Source organism: Piliocolobus tephrosceles, chromosome 21 (assembly GCF_002776525.5).
Source record: "Piliocolobus tephrosceles isolate RC106 chromosome 21, ASM277652v3, whole genome shotgun sequence".
NCBI lineage: Eukaryota > Metazoa > Chordata > Mammalia > Primates > Cercopithecidae > Piliocolobus > Piliocolobus tephrosceles.
The window spans coordinates 6,125,163-6,144,581 of NC_045454.1; the positions used below are offsets into that span (position 1 = coordinate 6,125,163).

The following is a 19,419-nucleotide window of genomic DNA, read 5'->3' on the forward strand; positions in this document are numbered from 1 at the left end:
TCGCCCGGCTAGTTTTTTGTATTTTTTTTAGTAGAGACGGGGTTTCACCGTGTTAGCCAGGATGGTCTCGATTCCCTGACCTCGTGATCCGCCCGTCTCGGCCTCCCAAAGTGCTGGGATTACAGGCTTGAGCCACCGCGCCCGGCCAAGATAATTTTAAAAGGTTTTCATAATCCCATTTTGCAGATGAGAGAGGTACAGCACAGATAGGTTAAGTAATTCTCTTACAAGTCATACAGCAAATAAGTGGTAGAACCCAGCCTGACTCCAAACCCACAGCCCTGTATGTAGAATCCCAGGTGAGGCCTGGCACTGGGCACCTACCCGACCACTAAATAGAAAGGATGACAACTGCACCGAGTTCACAATATTAAAAGCCACTACTGACTTGTTGGATTAAAGCAGATGTCCATGGCCTAGCTGTTCTGACGTGATCCCCACGCTCTCCAACATGCTGCCCTCCCTGCCCTAGGTCGGCAGGGCCACGGGCCTGACCCTAAGGGGTGGGCAGGAGGACTTGCTGCCTTCCACTCACCAGCAGGCAGTGCACGTACTCTGGGCCTCCCACCAGGGTGGTGAAGGTTCCCAGCTGTTCTGCCAGGGCCAGGAGGACCTCGTCTTCATCATAGATGGTATCTGTGGAACCAAGACAGACTTCGTGACTATCCCACCTCAACTCTGAGCCCAGCCCAAGCTCAGAACTCACGGACTCCATTCTGCTTCCTCAGGCTGTCAGCACTCAGTTTCCCCATCCGCCCACTTGCTCCCCACTCTCCACCTGGGCTGACACAGAGATCACGGCACAGGCTTGGCTGGGATGAGAGAGCCCTAAGTCCTGCTTCTACCCTCTAGCAGGTGCAGAACACTGCCTGAGTGACTCCACCTCTCTGAGTCCCAGCTTCTGCGTCTGTAAAATGGTGTTCACCATCCCTCCCTCGCAGTGAGGGTTACAGTGAGGAGCAAACACGACCAGGTGTATCAAGCACGGAGCAACGTCAACGAGAGCTTTTTTGGGCTCCAGCTTCTCCCCTCAGCACTGTTCTCTCTGCCAGAAGTTTCTTTGTATCTTTGGAGATTCAGTTTAGCTACCCCTTCTTGGAAGACAGCTAGGATGTCCGCTGGACACCTCCTCTGGGCTCAGTCTCCCTCTCCTTCCATGGCACCTTTACCACACCCTTAACATAGGCTATGAGCAGCGAGCCCAGGACTGGCTCCTCTCTATGCCCCAGTTCCTGCCAGAGCTGAGCCCAGACAGACAGCAATTCAGGTTTGCTGAAAAAATGAATACGTGAAGGGAAAATCTGTTCTGTCCCTAATGCCCACATCCAAAGGCCTCTCTCTTAAGCTCCATCCTCTCATCCCTGAGGCAGTGGGAACTGCTAATCCCTGCATAGCACAAGATGTTAATATGCCTGGCATCTATTACCACTTAAACCTCCTGCATTTAAGCTGGGTATTGGCAATCCAGCAACAGACTACATTTCCCAGACGCCCTTGCAGTTGGCAAGGCCATGTGACCTTGCTCTGGCCAATGGGATGTGAGTGTAAGTGGTGGGTTCAACCTCTGCGGCCGCACCTCCTTATCACAACCGTCTCATTTAAGTAGTCATTATCATCATCCCCATTTTATGAAGGGTTCAAATCCTGCTTTACTGTTGGGTGCTTACACAGCAACTCACTTCATCTCTCTGAGCCTTTCTCATCCCCCAAATCACAATGGGCTGTTCTCACTTCATAGGGTTGTTCTGAGACCAAAGAGAAATAAATGCTTTCAGTGAAGAGCTCAGCACCGGGCCCAGTAGGAGGGTTAGCATCTCTGCCTCTTCCTTCAATAAATAAATTCTCGCCAATATGACTCTGGCTACACTGTTCTTAGGCTCGTTCCCAGCCTCAGTTTCCCTGGCTCCCTCTGCACACAGTTAAAACCACCCTCACTGTTTTCTTTGTCCCCTGAAGACCTTACACATATCCACAGACTCAATTCTTATCCATCTCTATCTCCAGTCTAGACCTTATAGCCAAGCAATGCTGCTGAAGGCCAAACACCTGGGAGCTGCCAGCAACCTGTCTGTCCACCAACCCACACAGAACTATCCTCCTTGGAAGGGTTGGCAGCTCCTTCTGAGCCAAGTCTGTCAACCCTTCCAACCTAAGGTCACTCTGATCATCACCATCTGTCAGCTGGGAGACTGCAACAGCTTCTTACCTGGTTTTCCTGCTTCCACCTTTGCCCCTACACCATCTGGATCTCCCAGAACCCAGAGTGACTCTTTCAGGTGTAAAAGAAATCCTGACACTCTTTGATTTCAATCTGCCAATAGTTTCAAAGAAACCTGATCTCACATGCTGTGGCCACTGTTCTTCTCCAACCTCACGTCCTAGTCTCACTCTCCCTTAACAATCTTACTCAGCTCATGGCTACCTCACTGCTATTCTTCCAACACGCTGAGCACACATCTGCCTCTCCTCACAGCCTGAAGTGCTCTTCCCACAGAGTCCCACGTGGCTGGTGCCTCCGCTCCACTCAGGACCCTCTCCCATTAAGCTTCCATAGAAACCCAGAGGCTGGCCGGGCGCGGTGGCTCAAGCCTGTAATCCCAGCACTTTGGGAGGCCGAGACGGGCGGATCACGAGGTCAGGAGATCGAGACCATCCTGGCTAACACGGTGAAACCCCGTCTCTACTAAAAATACAAAAAAAACTAGCCGGGCGAGGTGGCGGGCGCCTGTAGTCCCAGCTACTCCGGAGGCTGAGGCAGGAGAATGGCAGAAACCCGGGAGGCAGAGCTTGCAGTGAGCTGAGATCCGAACACTGCACTCCAGTCCGGGCGACAGAGCGAGACTCCGCCTCAAAAAAAAAAAAAAGAAACCCAGAGGCTTCAGAGAGCTTCCAGATGGTGAAACAGGGTGGTGGGCTTAGGGAAGGCAAGGAAGCTCCAGGCCCTTCCCCCCATACCTCACTCTATGCATCTCTTCATCTGTATCCTTTACGATATCCTTTATAATACACCGGTAAACATAAGTGTTTCCCTGAGTTCTGTGAGCCTAATCAAACCCAAAGAGGGGGTCGTGGGAACCCCAACTTGAAGCTGATTGGTCAGAAGTTCCAAAGGACTTGCAACTGGTGGGCAGGGTTTGGGACAGTCTTGGGGACTGAGCCATCAATCTGTGGGATCTGACCCTATCTCTGCATAGACAGTGTCGGAACTGAATGAGAGGACAACCAGCTGCTGTCCACTGCTCAGTTTGGGGCAAAAACCCCAGACATATGGTCACAGAAGTCATGTTCTGTGTTATGATTGCTCTGGTGTGAAAGTAGAGGAAAGACGCAGAGTTTTCCTTACACACCCGACTGTTGGGTACTGCTCTCATTAGACTCCTTTATAGGTAAGGCAAATGAGGCTAAGAAAGGTGGAGTGACCTACTCAGGTTTCCTAGCAAGTCGGCAGCACAGCTGCTTGTTTCAAACCCAGGTCGCTCCAGTATTTTTCCTCTACAACTTCTTCACCACTTTATTATCCTGCCATGCCTCAGCATTCTAAAGTTTTCAAGTCTCCCCAACAGTTCACCAATAGAAGCCACCTGGTTTGGGGCCATTTGTTCAGTATCATATGAGCAGACTCTTCATGTAGCGTTCAGTCAGACACACCTGCACCCCTCAGTCACTAGAAGTGCCACTGCAGGCGAGTCACTGCACCTCTTTAGGCTCCAATACCCCATGTGTCCAGTGCGGGGAGGAGTTACAACCTCAAGCTCCTTCCTCCCCAGGATCATCACTAGGTCCAACTAAGACGATCCCATACACAAGAGTTTAATTAGTGACAAAGCATTCTAAACCTTCAGCAGTGATTTCCGCTGGTATGAAGTATAAAGCATGAAGTAGTAATGGGAATAATGATAACAGAGGATTTACTATTAATTGGTAGTCCAGTTTGTGTCAGACAGTGTACTAAGTGCTTTCCCTACATCCTCACAGACAGCAGTGCGTAGTAACAGCCTGGCAGCTAACACTTTGGCAGCACGTACTGCACAGTGTCACAAGCACCTTACAGTATCTTATTTAGTCTTCGTGTTAGGTTACATAATTATGCCCATTTCACCTGTGAAGAATCTGAAGCAGGCAGATGTAAAATATCTTGCCCGAAGTCACACACCGAGAAAGTGGTAGAGCTCGGATTTGAAATCAGCCATTAACCAATGCTGCCAAGTTAAAGGCCAGAATGACTACATAAATATCCCTTCTCAGTTACCTCCTAACTGCACGACCTTGGGCAAATGAATCACTTTACCTCTCTACACCTTAGTTTCTTCATCTATAAAATGGCGACAGTAATATTACCTGCTTAAGGCACTGCTGTGAGATTAACTGGGTGAAAGGATGGCGATGTATGTTTACTGAGTACAGGCAGCTTTCTAAACACTTCATATGAACTCAATTCTCACAAGATACAGTGTAGAACACCACCTGGCATATAGTAAGCATATCATAAGTATTAGCAATTGTTATTAACATTGAATGTTCAGATCAACACTATGGCACATAGATGATTATCCCAATCTACAGATGAAAAATGTAAGAAACAGATAAACGAACTTGTCTAAAGTCACCAGCTTCCAATTGTTGGAGCTGCAACTCAAACCTGGTTCTATCTGCCTCTAGATCCCTCTCACCAATGTCTGCCTCCAGCATTCTAGACCATTCTTTTAGAGCAAAACTGCACTTCTCCGAATCCCTTTTCCCACTCCTTAATGTCTAGCACAGGGCAGACATTCACAAACCATATGTTAAATCCTCAAGTCTTCTCTTATCTAGTGAAAACCACCTCCCAAGAGTCCCCACATCTGGGTCCCAGGGGTCCCCTTCATTACCTGTAAGGAAAGGCAGAAGCTCACTTCGGGTCCTTTCGACCCCAAGGGCCAAGGCGATGGTGGACAGCTTCTTGATGCTGTTGAGGCGAAGCTAATGAGAGAATAAGAAGAGGAGGGGAGAATGTTAGACATTCCAGACACACATGAGTTCGGACAGCTCTGAACCCAGTCAGCCCCTGGAAGCCTTGCTTGGTTACGTGTGAAGATGCTCAACAGTAATTTGGCAAACACCCAGCAAGAGACCCTGTGACCTCCAGCTAATCATTAAATAACAACAATAGTAGTGGCAGCAGCAACAAATGCAAAAGAACATCCCTTGGTTCTTATGGAAGCAACACCCCCTCAGTTGCACTTTCCAAGACCACTCTGTTGAAAACTGCACTCCCTCTCCTCCTCTGTCTTCCTCACCTTCTCCTGTACTTAGTACCACATAACATGTTAATACACTGTACTTTAACAGCAGCAGCCACTTTATAACATGCTTCCTCTGTGCCAGGTCCTCGGCTAAACACATCCACACACCTGCACCCGTCACTACTAGCTGGAGTCCCATTTCACAGACAGGGAAACAGGCTCAGGGAACAAAAGCCCTTCTCAGGGTCACAGAGTTAAGATCACATGGAGCAGGATTTAAAGCCAGGATTGCTGGCTAAGTGATTATAAAAGAACAAACAACACTCCAGCCTGGGCAACAGAGTGAGACTCTGTCTCAAAAAAAATAAAGAACAAACAATATTACAATAAAATGACGACAAAAACAAGAGTGGCATTAGCAGTAGTAATAAAACCACCAGTATAGGAGGCTGAACGGCAGCCTCAAAGAGTTATGTCCCAGTGATGAGCACGTCAAAACAGAGTCTTTGCAGACGTAGTTAAGTGTGTCCAGATCATTCTAAATGGAGGGTTAGCCTTAAATCCAATGACAGTGTCCTTCTAAGAGACAGAAAGGAAGACAGATACACAGAGGGGAAGGCAAATATGTGAAGATGGGTGGAGAGACCAGGTGATGCATCCACAAGCCAGGGAACACAAGGAATTGCTGGCACCACCGCAAGTCCTAACTTCCAGAAAGGCATGGAATGGGTCTCCCTCAGAGCCTCCAAAGGAACCAATCCTGCTAAGACCTTGATTTCAGACTTCTGGCCTCCAAAACTTGTGTTAAGCTACTCAGTTCGTGGTGATTTGCTGTGGCAGTCCTAGAGAACTATTTTATTTGGCTAACAAACAAAATAGATCTCACGCCAAGCATTTACATGTTGGGACCTCATTTGATCCTCTAGATCCTAGAAGAAAAGCATGGCTAATGTCCTCTTTTCACCACTTCGGAAAGTGAGGCTCAGAGAGGTAAAGACACCTGCCAAAGCCAGCACCAAGGGAGTGTGGGATCCAAAGCCAGCGGCTCTGACTGCAGGCCAGACTGTGGAACTCTCCCCTCATTTCTTCATCTCCACCACGATGCCTCTATTATTAATAGCTCCCAGCACTGTCACAAGAATGGAATGAGCTCATGTGTGTAGGAGTGGGAGGAAATGCTTTCGCGAGTGGGAGAGTGACTAATGGTCCCATAGGGGACCTTTCTTCCTGGATAGAGGCAGAACAGGTAGGGACAGGGCGAGGTTGAGGAGCAGGACCTCCCTTAGTCTGTTCTGCTCTGTTCGGAGGCCCCACGTAACTGAGACGAGGTCTACAAGTGACTAACATCCTGCATGAGGGGTTCTCCAGTCCAGCAGTTGAAGAATATCTTTGGGATCACAGACAACGAGCATCTGATGAAGTGCTGTGATGGTCTCTCCTCAGAAAAATGCACACAGTTAATCTTTCATACAGGTGGTCCAAAACTTACCATCCTGGCATTAAACGGACCTCGGGATAGAGTACTACAAAACTTGCCACTGATTTTCAGCTAAAAAATAAAACGTATATAGAGACAGACCTATAGAAAGATAAACAACTAATATGGCAAACACTAACAATCACTGACCTGGGGTGTCTAAGTATAGAGGTGCTCACTGCACTAGGCTAAAAGTCAGCAAAACTTATTCTATACATTCCCAGAAAGTAATTATTTTCAGCTTTGCAAACCTAACTACTGAACTCTGCCTGTGTGGCACTGAAAGCAACCATAGAACCAGAACTAGAGAAGCAAACAGGCATAGCTATGTTCCAATAACTTTATTTGCAAAAGCAGACATTGGGCTGAATTTGGCCCATGGATTGTAGTCTGTTGACCCTTGTATTAGTCTTCCAACGTTATGCAAGTCTGAAAACTTTCATAATAAAATACCATGGGGAGGCTGGACATGGTGGCTCACGCCTGTAATCCCAGCAATTTGGGAGGCCGAGACAGGCGGATCTCGAGGTCATGAGATTGAGACCATCCTGGCTAACACGGTGAAACCCTGTGTCTACCATAAATACAAAAAGAAATTAGTTGGGCGTGGTGGTGCACGCCTGTAATCCCAGCTACCGGGGAGGCTGAGGCAGGAGAACGGTGTGAACCCGGGAGGCGGAGCTTGCAGTGAGCAGAGATCACACCACTGCACTCCAGCCTGGGAGACAGAGCAAGACTCCGTCTCAAAAACATGAAAAAATAGGCCGGGCGCGGTGGCTCAAGCCTGTAATCCCAGCACTTTGGGAGGCCGAGACGGGCGGATCACAAGGTCAGGAGATCGAGACCATCCTGGCTAACACGGTGAAACCCCATCTCTACTAAAATACAAAAAACTAGCCGAGCGAGATGGCGGGCGCCTGTAGTCCCAGCTACTCGGGAGGCTGAGGCAGGAGAATGGCGTGAACCCGGGAGACGGAGCTTGCAGTGAGCTGAGATCTGGCCACTGCACTCCAGCCTGGGCGACAGAGCGAGACTCCGTCTCAAAAAAAAAAAAAAAAAAAAAAAAAACCACGAAAAAATTAATTAATTAATTAAAATAAAATAAAATACTGTGGGGAGTATTGACCTAGTTGTCTCTTTCTTTCCTCTCTGTTTTCTCCAAGTTGATCTGTGTGTTATTCTCTCAGCTGAGCTATGGGGAAATATACACATGGGCTAGGGCCACATAGGTGAGCAGCAGTCCTGAGGACAATGAGATGGTACAGGGAATAATCACAATTAATAATCACAAGCGTAAATGTCAGAACCTTAGCAACAAACATTTACTGTTTGCTACATGCTTGGCAGCATTCCAAGTGATTGACATGGATGATTTAACACATTGAAGCCTCCTAACTGCTCCGAGGTATGTATTGTTAGTAGCATACCCACTTCACTGGTGAGGATACTGATGCTCAGAGACGAGGCTGTCACTTACTGGAAAGCAACGAAGCCGGGCAGCCTGACTCAATTTCAACATCATGCTGTCATTTAGGCAAAAATGTCTATATGACAAAGCTTCCATAAAAACCAAAGAGGATAGGATTCAGAGAGCTTCCCAATAGCGGAACACGCAGATTCTTGGAGGGTGGCATTTCCAGGGATGGTATGAAAGCTCCCCGTCCCTTCCCCCATAGCTTACCCTATGTATCTCCTCATCTGTATCCTTTGCAATATTCTTTATAATAAACTGGTAAACCTAAGTGTTTCCTGAGTTCTGTGAGCCGCTCCAGCAAATTAATCAAACCCAAAGAGGGGGTCGTGGGAACCCCAACTTGAAGCTGGGGATGCCCAAGAGGTGGGCCCATGACAATCAGGCTGCTCTCCCGTGGCACAGAGTCCCCTTCCTCCCACTGCTGTTCTTTCGGATTCTGCTTTTGGTTTCATTAAAAGTGTTTCTTCAGGCAGACAGCAGCATCAACGCTTGAGAAAGGTGGCCTAGGGTGGTATTACAGGGCTGCAAAGTCCAGGTTCAAGGCTACAGTGCTTACATATTAGCTGTGGAATCTTGGGCAATCCTTGTACCTTTCTGAGCCTCAATTTTCTCATCTGTGAAGTGGGGATGATGAGAATACCTACCCTCAGAGGGTTGTCTTGAGTACAAAATGACATTCCACAAGGACACCCTAGCACTAGGGGAAGATCAATAATGGCAGCCGTGGCAACCACGCCTCACTGACAGCATCCTGATTTTGTTCAGATTATTAAGAAGGACACTGTGGCAGCTGGTCCACTTATGTTTCTTTTCCCTTTTTCCACCATGACAGAATAATAACAGCAAATATTTCCTCAGTCTCTACTACGCCCCAGGCTTTACTGTTTTAACTCATTTAACCCTCACAGTCCCATGAGGGAAATACAGAATCCCCCATCTTAAGGCAGAGAACACAAAGGCACAGGGAGGTAAACTGCATACAGCTTACTGGTGGCAAAGCCAGGATTTGAATCCCAGCCACCAGGTTCTTAACTAGTACTATGGATTCATATTCGCTGTTTTTTCTTTTTTGTTGTTCTTGCTGTTGTTTTGAGACAGGGTCTCGCGCTGTCACCCAGGCTGGAGTGCAGTGGCACGATCGTAGCTCACTGTAGCCTTGACCTCCCGGGCTCAAGTGATTCTCCCACCTCAGTTACCCAAGTAGATGGGTCTACAGGCAGGTGTCACCAAGCCCAGCTAGTTTTTTAACTTTTTGTAGGGATGAGGCCTCACTACGTTGCCCAAGCTGCCCTCAAACTCCTGAGCTCAAGCGATCCTTTCGCCTCGATCTCCCAAAATGCTAGGATTACAGGCATGAGCCACTGCGCCCGGCTTTGTTTTTTGCGTTCTTTTTTTTTGTAGAGGGGTGGGGTGGTGCCATGAATCCCTTAGTAGGTCTAATAATGAACATAATTTTGAAACAGAGGTGAACATACATGACACTAGACGGCATGTATAATAGTAGAAATGACATGTGAACACATTCTGGCGACAGTCACAGGTTTTGCTAATACTATCTATGATATACTATAGGGATATTATAATTCATAACAGAAGGGAAGTTAAATGTAAGTTAGAGGTTAATGAAAATAAAGATGTTATAATTCCCAGGTAGGTCCAAACTCATGGACCTGCCTGGGAATTGCAGATGATCCCCAAGTTAAGAGATCCTGTATTGGGCTACACTGCTGCTCATCATCCTTGGTTTTCAGCTGTACACATGACCCCTGGAAAAGACATTTCTGAATTGCCTTTGCATCTGAATGTGACTGTAAGACTAACATCTGGCCAATAAAATCCAAGTGGAAATGTTTTGTGCAACTTATAGGGATGGTGTCCACACTTATCTTCCCTCCTTCCTGTCTGGAATGGAGTTATAATGGTTGGGGCTTCCGCAGCCAACTTGGGGACCTGAGGTAACCTGGGGGACAGGGAGGGTAGAATGGAGGACACAAGCAGCGTATGGTAAGAGCCCAGGACCCTGACACCATGAAGTGCCACAGCAGCCTGGACTGCCACCAGATATTTTGGTCATCAGTCAGAAATAAATTTCAAGCTCATTTAAGCCCCTGTTATTTAGAGTTTTCCTACTACTTATAGTAGGAAACTTAACCTCAACTAACTCTGCACATGACCTAGTTCTGGGCAAAGAAATAGACAAGCAAGTCTGCTGAGGAGATTCAGGACAGATTTTCCTCCTTAATAAAAGGGAGGAAGGGAAGAACCTCTGTGTCCTAAGCTGGCCCCTGGTAAACTGCACGAAAAAGTGCAGTCCCACTAGGACAGCAGATGCTGCTGGAATCTTATAACCAAAATAGGCCAGTAAAAAAAAACCGCATTTCTGTGGTATCTTTAAGCCAACCCAATTCTGTGATAGCTTTGAGCTGCTGAACTTGCTATATGAGAAATAAAAAGAACCCTTACTTGTTTAAACAACTCTTGGTTGGGGTTCCTGTCACATTCCTGATAGAAAAGCTATTAATATCATCATTAAGAAATCTTGACTGGGCCGGGCGCGGTGGCTCAAGCCTGTAATCCCAGCACTTTGGGAGGCCGAGACGGGCGGATCACAGGTCAGGAGATCGAGACCATCCTGGCTAACACGGTGAAACCCTGTCTCTACTAAAATACAAAAAATTAGCCGGGCGTGTTGGCGGGCGCCTGTAGTCCCAGCTACTCGGGAGGCTGAGGCAGGAGAATGGCGTGAACCCGGGAGGCAGAGCTTGCAGTGAGCTGAGATCAGGCCACTGCACTCCAGCCTGGGCGACAGAGCGAGACTCCGTCTCAAAAAAAAAAGAAATCTTGACTGGCGGTTGATCATGTCATACGCTGAGGAGAATTCCCTGTGTACTGACTATCTCCCAAGCGTGTCCCCACCAAGCACCTGCTACAGTTGTGATACTGTGAAATACAGATTTGGGCTCCGTCCCCATTTCCTTGCATACAACTCCTCAAATCCTTGGAATCTCCAAGGTGGGTTTTGTATGCTAATGTTGACTGATACCTTCAGGATGGGGTCCAGGGTCACTGGGAAGACAGTCATAGAAAACACAGAGACATGATTAGAGGGTTGGGATTTTCAGCCCCGCCCCACACCCTCCAGGGAGCAGAGAGGGGCTGAAGGTCAAGGTGATCACCAGGTTTAATCAATCCTGCCTACCTAACAATGCCTTTATAAAAACCCATAAGGACAGGGCCTGGGGGCTTCAACATAGCTGAACACACACAGGTTCCTGGAGGGTGGTGCACCCAAGAAGGGCATGGAAGCTCCACACCCCTTCCACCATAGCTCACCCTATGCCTCTCTTCATTTGTATTCTTTACACTATCAAACTGATAAACTTAAGTGTTTCCCTGAGTTCTGAGAGCTGCTCTAGCATAATCAAACCCAAAGGCAGGGTGGTCATGGGAACTCCAAGTTGAAACAGGTAGATCAGAAGTTCTGAAGGCCCAGAATGGCAACTGAAGGCGAAGGTCAAGGGGCAGTGAGGCCTGAGCCCTCAACCTGTGAGACCCAACACTGTCTCCAGGTCGTGTCTGAACTGAGCTGGAGGATACCCAGTATTGCTTGCTTGGTGGTGGAGGAGAATCCCTCTCCCAACAACACACATTTAGTCACGGAAGTCTTCTTCTGTGTTGTTGATTGTTGGGTTGAGAGATTAGGAATTGGGATTTTCCAAAGAGTCCACCTATATATATGGTTCCACGACAGCACTTACCACCCTAGACTGGGACTCTCTGTGTCCCAGCAGGCCTCAGCACACAGCCTGCTCTGTGGTGACTTAACAAAATCCCCCTTTCCACTACATGCACCTGTGGAAAGGGGACCCACTTTTAAAGACCTATCCTGTATTCAACCCAAGGAGCCTTCCATAATATGAATCTGTATGGTATAATTCCACATGTAGTATGTCTTCCCTTCACAATCAGAATAAAAGCTAAGGCCTTACTCTGGCCTACAAGGCCCAACACAGTCTGACCCTACTCTATTGATCCATTCTCACTGGGCCTGGCTTGTCACAATGGCTTCCTTGATAGTAACCAAAAAAACAAACAGCCCAGTGTATTCCCAATCCAGGCCTTAGCACTTGATGACTTGGTCCCACATGGTTCCCCAGATGCCCCATTTCCTCAGGTCTGCTCAATCCCCGCCATATGACTACCGTAGGTAAACCAGCACACTAAACAAGCCAATTTCACTGCATCTTCACAACCAGGCACATGCTGAGTCTTCATCATTATCCCCATTTTGCAGATGAGGAATCTAGGCCCAAAGAGTTTCGGAAAGTACTGCTCCAGGGGCACACAGGGAGCAAACTGCCAGAGCGGTGGTTCAAACTTCAGTCATCCTCAACTCTTCCCTCTACATCACCCACCAGGAAATCCCATCAGTCCCCCTCAACATGTCCTGACTGTAACCACACTTCCCCACTACGTGCTAACACTGGTCCTGGGTGCTCTGTAAAGGCACTTCAACAGGACCAGTGTTCCTGCCCAAACCCTATGACAGCCAGAGGAAGGATCCTTTAAAATTATATCAGAACCCATCATTCCTACTCAAAGCCTTGCAATCCCCCCTCCCATCTTCAAGGCCTTCACCTTGCCCCACAGGCCTCACCTGATCTAGTCCTCACCTCCCACCACTTTGCCATTCTCTCTGCCTCAGTCTGCCTTTTTGCTGTGCTTTGAACGCATCAAGCATCCTCCCACTCCTGGTCTTTGTATCAACCATTCCCTCTGCCCAGACTGCTCTTCCACGACCTGTTCATTTCATTCAAATACTTATTCAACACCACTTCCTCAGAGCAGCTTTCTCTAACCTCCCTATCCAACACAGCAGCCCCAGGTGCTTGCTCCATTCCCTGTACCTGTCTTATTTTTTTTTTTTTTTTCTTTTGAGATGGAGTCTTGCTCTGTCGCCCGAGCTGGAGTGCAGTGGCCAGATCTCAGCTCACTGCAAGCTCCGCCTCCCGGGTTTACGCCATTCTCCTGCCTCAGCCTCCCGAGTAGCTGGGACTACAGGCGCCCGCCACCTCGCCCGGCTAGTTTTTTTTGTATTTTTAGTAGAGACGGGGTTTCACCGTGTTAGCCAGGATGGTCTCGATCTCCTGACCTCGTGATCCGCCCGTCTCGGCCTCCCAAAGTGCTGGGATTACAGGCTTGAGCCACCGCGCCCGGCCTTTTTTTTTTTTTTTAGAGACAGGGTCTTGCTGTCACCCAGGCTCTCACCGCAGCCTTGATCTCCCTGATTCAAGCAATCCTCCGACCTCACTCTCCTGAGTAGCTGGGACCACAGGCCTGTGGCATCACACCAGCTAATTTTTTTTTTTTTTTGGTAGATATAGGGTCTCACTTTGTTGCCCAGGCTGGTCTTAAACTCCTGGGCTCAAGCGATCCTTTCACCTTGGCCTTCCAAAGTGCTAGAATTGGTCAGGTGCAGTGGCTCATGCCTGTAATCCCAGCACTTTGGGAGGCTGAGGCAGGCAGGGAGTTTGAGACCAGCCTGACCAACATGGTGAAACCCACTCTCTACTAATACAAAAATTAGCCAGATGTGGTGGCGGGCACCTGTAATCCTAGTCACTCGGGAGGCTGAGGCAGGAGAATCACTTGAACCCGGGAGGCAGAGGTTGCAAAGAGCAGAGATGGCCTGGACAACAGAGTGAGACTCAGTCTCAAAAAAAATAAAATAAAATATAACCAAAGTGTTAGAATTTGGCTTGAGCCACCATGCCCAGCAATTTTTCTTCTTAGCAATTACTGCCACTGACATCCCATTACAGATCTACTATCTGTCTCCCATACCAGAATGTAAACCCCAGAAGGGCAGCTTTGTTCCCTACTGTACGTCTAGTATCTAAAACAGGGTCTGGCACATAGGAGGTGTGGATAAATATTTGCCCAACACATAAATCAAGACTACAGGATTTCTTTTTTTTTTTTTTTGAGACGGAGTCTTGCTCTGTCACCCAGGCTGGAGTGCAGTGGCCGGATCTCAGCTCACTGCAAGCTCCGCCTCCCGGGTTCACGCCATTCTCCTGCCTCAGCCTCCTGAGTAGCTGGGACTACAGGCGCCCGCCACCACGCCCGGCTAGTTTTTTGTATTTTTTAGTAGAGACGGGGTTTCACCGTGTTAGCCAGGATGGTCTCGATCTCCTGACCTCATGATTCGCCTGTCTCGGCCTCCCAAAGTGCTGGGATTACAGGCTTGAGCCACCGCGCCCGGCCTAAGACTACAGGATTTCATATCCTGTGTTCCTTCTAGTATCCTGAACTATCTCAGACACAACTAAAATATTTGGCATATGAATATAATCAGCAACCGTGTGTCCCACCCTAGACTCTATTCCACCCTTAGGTCCTACTTCCTTTCCTGACTCCTCCACTTCTCAGCTACACAGCTTTGGCTACCTTATTTATGGTGCTTCAGTTTCCTCATCCGGGAAGTGTGGACAAGGACAGGACCTACTTCAAAGAGTGATTATGAGAATTCAGTAAGATTGTCAGTGTTATTCCTCTGCACTGTACCTAGCATAGAGCAAGCACCCAGTAATTTGTTACTCAGATGGTTTACGTCAGAGGTTGGCATTTTTTTCCCTGCAACGGGCTAGACAGCAAATATTGTAAGCTTTGAGGGCCAGATCATGTCTGTTACAACTACGTAACTCTGGGCTGTAGCACAAAAGTAGTCCATAGGGGCTTCCAGACAGATGAACACCTAGTGGTTCCTAGAAGGTGGAATGCCCAGGGAGGGCATGGAAGCGCCACACATCTTCCCCCAAACCTCACCCTGCGTGTGTCTTCATCTGTATCCTTTGTAATATCCTTTAAAATAAACCAGTAAGCTGCCTAGCTCTGATCCTGGCACAAAAACAACTCCCTACAAATGTTTGCTGGTTAGTGTATGGATGGATGGATGGATGGATGGATGGATGGAAGGATGGAACGACAGACAGCTGAAGGACGTCATCCTGGAGGTAAAAAAAACAAAACAAAACTGGCTGGGCACAGTGGCTCACGGCTGTAATTCCAGCACTGTGGGAGGCTGTGGCAGGAGGATCACCTGAGATCAGGAGTCTGAGACCAGCCTGGCCAAGACGGGGAAACCCAGTCTCTTTTAAAAACATACACACAAAAATAAGCCAGGCGTGGTGGCCTGCGCCTGTAGTCCCAGCTACTCAGGAGACTGAGGCGGGAGAATTGCTTGAACCTGGGAGGCAGAGGTTGCAGTGAGCCGAGATCACGTCAGTGCACTCCAGCCTGGGCAACAGAGTGAGACTCCATCTCAAAAAACAAAACAAAACAACAACAAAAAACTATGGCCATATCTGTTCCCTCTTCCTGGGAGGCTCTTATCCACCTTCTTTCAATCTCTTCTTAAATTCTGCATCCTCAGAGGGGCCCTGCCCGATTGGCCTACTTAAAATGGATCTGCCCCAACCCACTTTGACTTTGTACTTGCTGTGCCCTCTGCCTTTAGGTCTGTTCTCAAACTTGATCTCAACAAGGCCTCCTTTCACCACATTTTAAAACTGCATCCCCCAGGCCGGGCACAGTGGCTCATGCTTGTAATCCCAGCACTTTGGGAAGTCAAGGTGGGTGGATCACCTGAGGTCGGGAATTTGAGACCCGCCTGACCAACACGGAGAAACCCCATCTCTACTAAAAATACAAAATTAGTTGGGAGTGGTGGCATATGCCTGTAATCCCACTTGGGAGGCCGAGGCAGAAGAATCGTTTGAATCTGGGAGGCAGAGGTTGCAGTGAGACAAGATCACGCCATTGCACTCCAGCCTGGGCAACAAGAGCGAAACTCCATCTCAAAAACAAACAGACAAAAAACCTGCATCTCCCATCTCTCTTATTTTTATTTGTCTCCCTACTGCTTATCCTCAGTATACCCTGTTTATTGTCTCTCCTCACTGCAAAGTAAACTCCCCTACTGCATACCAGTGCTTAGAACAGTGACCTGCACAGAATAGAGGGCCAATTCAATATGGATTCACTGCCACAACATCCTGTTTGTTTCCTTCCCATCACTTTTCACACACTCATCTGTTCAGCTCTGTTGACCTGTTTCACACCTGAATCCTGTATAGCAACTGGTGTCTCCACTATATCCCCAGCATCATACCTGATACATGGCACGTGTTTACTGAACAAAAGAATTCATACAACCGCCCTATGAACTGGATAATTATCCCCATAAAAGAGAAGAGGAAACAGGTCTAGAGAGATTAACGAACTTGCGCATGTCAATCACTGAGAAGTGGAAGGGCCAGGAATACAACCACGGCCGGTCTGCCCCCAGAAACAGTGATATACCAGGAACCTAGGAGGCGGGACCCACGTTTGGCAGGTTACCCAGTGCACCTTGTTCAATTTTATAAATGCGAAAACTGAGACCTAAACGGAGGATAGGACCTCTTTAATCACCACTCCCAATAATCACAGCTAATATGCATCAGGCCCTTACAACAGGTCTGACACCATTCGACTTTTTATTTGTGCCATAATTCGTTCAGTCCCTCACAAGTCCCTCCAGTAAGACCAGGACTACAATTAGCCCATATTTTATGGAACACGGAGGCCCAAAGCGGTGAAGTAATTTGTACAAGGTCACACAGCGGGTGGCAGCCTGACTCAGAGCCTTGGGCCACCGCATCCCATAACCAGGAATGTTCATCCGGGCTGGGCGCGGTGGCTCACGCCTGTAATTCCAACACTTTGGGAGGCCGAGGCGGGTGGATCGCTTGAGGTCAGGAGTTTCAGACCAAGCCTGGCCAACATGGCGAAACCCGTCTCTACTAAAAACACAAAAATTAGATGGGCGTGGTGGCTCGCGCCCGTAATCTGAGCTACTTAGGGGGCTGAGGCGCGAGGATGGTTTGAATCTGGGAGGCAGAGGTTGCAATGAGCCAAGATCGCGCAACTGCACCCCAGCCTAGGCGACATAGAGGCTGTCTCAAAAAAAAAGAAAGAAAGAAAGAATGAAATGTTCATCCGCTTAGCAAATCCTTCACTCCCTATCCTGATCAATGGGAGGATCCGGGGAGATGGGGAAGCGGGTTTGTACAACGTAATTTGCTCTTCAGTTTGGCTAGTCCCCACCTTCGGTGGGGGAGGGGGGTGTTTTTGCGTCCCCGTCCTCTTAGGACACCTAAACCAAAATGAGAGGTAGAGGAAGAGCAGGAATTGGGATGGCAGGCCTTCGTCTCGGTCCCCACTTGGGCCAGCAGTCGAAACCCAGAAAAGAAAAAAACCTTCCCAGGTTCTGACCCATCGGGCGGCTCTCCCCAACTTGGAGCAAGTCACGAGCGCCCCACATCTCCAAGGGGCCATTCAGAGGCCGCCGCCAATCACGGAGCCCTCCTCTCTCCCGGACCTAGTCCGCTGACCCCAGCCCTGGCCGCAACTTCCCAGGACCACGGACCGCCGCGCGCACCGAACAGGCCCGGGACCCTCGAGCCTAGCGCAGGCCCCCGCCCTCCACTGGGCCGACACCCAATCGAGGGCACCGTCTCAATGAGTCCGGGCACTCGGGGAGATAAGAGACGCACGTTGATTGGCCGCCGTCCCTTCCGCCACTCCCAGCGAACGCTGAGTCTTCTCCGCGAGGGCTGCCCATGCCCCCAGGCACCCCTCCTCGTCTTCCCCAAGTCCCCCGTAGCCTCCGTACCTGAACGTCCTCGTTGCGGAGTTCGTCTATGAGCACCGCGATGGGGTACAGCGAGTCGTCGCCGTCGGCCGCCGCCATCTTGGCTCCGTCCAGCTCCTGTCAGACTGCGGCCAGCGCTATGCTGAAACGGGGGGGCAGAGCTGGGAGGAGGAGGAAAAGCACGCGTGGGGGCGCCCGAGCCAGTTTACAGGGGCTGCCCACGGCCATTGGCCGCGCTACGCCGGCCTAAGCCCGCGTTTCTTTGGTCCGGACTAGTGAAGTCCCGCCCACTTTCCATTTGCCATTGGTCGAGTGAACGAGATTTGACTAGTTTGAACCTAGGAGAGGGGGGAAGAAAGCGGAAGTCAGCCGTGTCCTAGCGACCAAGATTGTACCCGCCCTCGTCGCTGCTAACAACGACCGGGACGAGCAGTTGTTTCTAGCCAATGAGGGGCGATATGGGGAGGACGCTAAGCCTGACCTTTGGTGGGTCCCGGGGATGGTTTCTGCGCGTGCGTCAGTGGTAATACGTGACGTCATGTGGGGAGCTGTAGGGTGTGCAGGTTTTGGGTTACCCGGCTGTGGCTCCGCTGGCTGGCGGGCTGGCTCCCCGCGGCTTTGCGCAGCCGGAGGAGGGAATGAGACTTTTATTTGTGTTTGATTTATGCCAAGGCCCAGAGAAGGGAACGACTTGCCCTGCTGTCTCTCTTTTTTCTTTTTCTTTCTTTTATTTTTTTTTTTTGCTTTTTTAAAGACAGGGTCTCGCTCTGTTCCCCATGCTGGAGTGCAGTGGTGCGATCTTGGCTCACTGCCGCCTGGACCTCCTCAGGCCTCAGTCTGCAGAAATAGCTGGGATTATAGGCTCGCGCCGCTAGGCCCGGCCAGTTTTTTAAAGAATTTTTGTGGAGACGGAGTCTCACTGTGTTGAGCCCAGTTGCCTTGCTCTTTGGATGAAACCAAGCCCCTCGGGCCGGTATTCAATACCCTGCCTAGGCGCGTCTCCCACCTCTGTTTTTTACCTTTTATCTGATGTCCTGGAAAATCAGGGCTGCCTGAGCACATCTTGCGTTTTCGTGCCAGCAAGCCTCCTTGCCCAAGCTGTACGTTCTCTGTACGTTCTGTCTTTCTTACTCACTTCTCAGATCTCTGCGTAAATGCTCGTTCTCTAGGCTTCCAGAGCCACCAGAACCTCTCTGTCTCTCCAATCCCATCTATGTGTCTCAATCCCAGAGCCTCGGCTGTGACTATGCATTCGAATCTGTTTCCTCCAGAGTGGGAGCAGGATTGGATCTGACTAATCTCTGTTTTTAACCTCTTCAACAAAGCCCCACCCCCACCGCAATCTTAGGACCACTCTGAGGGAGTTGGATGGGGATGGTAAGGCCTGGGATGCTCTCTCTTCCTTTATTCTACTACTTGAAGGGCTGGGCTGAGCTAGCACTCTGACAGGTCTGAATACCCACAGCATCTATTTCTTTTTTCTTTCCTTCTTTCTTTGCTTTTTCTTTCTTTCTTTTCTTTTTTTTTTTTTTTTTTTTTTTTTTTTTGT

General features: G+C 49.1%; 1 protein-coding gene across 1 annotated transcript in view; it reads right to left on the reverse strand.

Annotated features, from left to right (window-relative positions):
* The window catches only part of PPP2R1A (protein phosphatase 2 scaffold subunit Aalpha), a 38,942-nt gene extending 20,681 nt beyond the window's left edge, over positions 1 to 18,261 (reverse strand). Inside the window, exons 1-3 of the mRNA XM_026448828.2 lie at positions 17,892 to 18,261; positions 4,869 to 4,959; positions 536 to 636 (exon numbers count right to left, since the gene is read on the reverse strand). Coding sequence (XP_026304613.1) covers positions 536 to 636; positions 4,869 to 4,959; positions 17,892 to 17,969 — 270 coding nt within the window. The 5' untranslated portion in view covers positions 17,970 to 18,261. The remainder of the gene's footprint in view (positions 1 to 535; positions 637 to 4,868; positions 4,960 to 17,891) is intronic.
* Between the last annotated feature and the right edge of the window lie 1,158 nt (positions 18,262 to 19,419).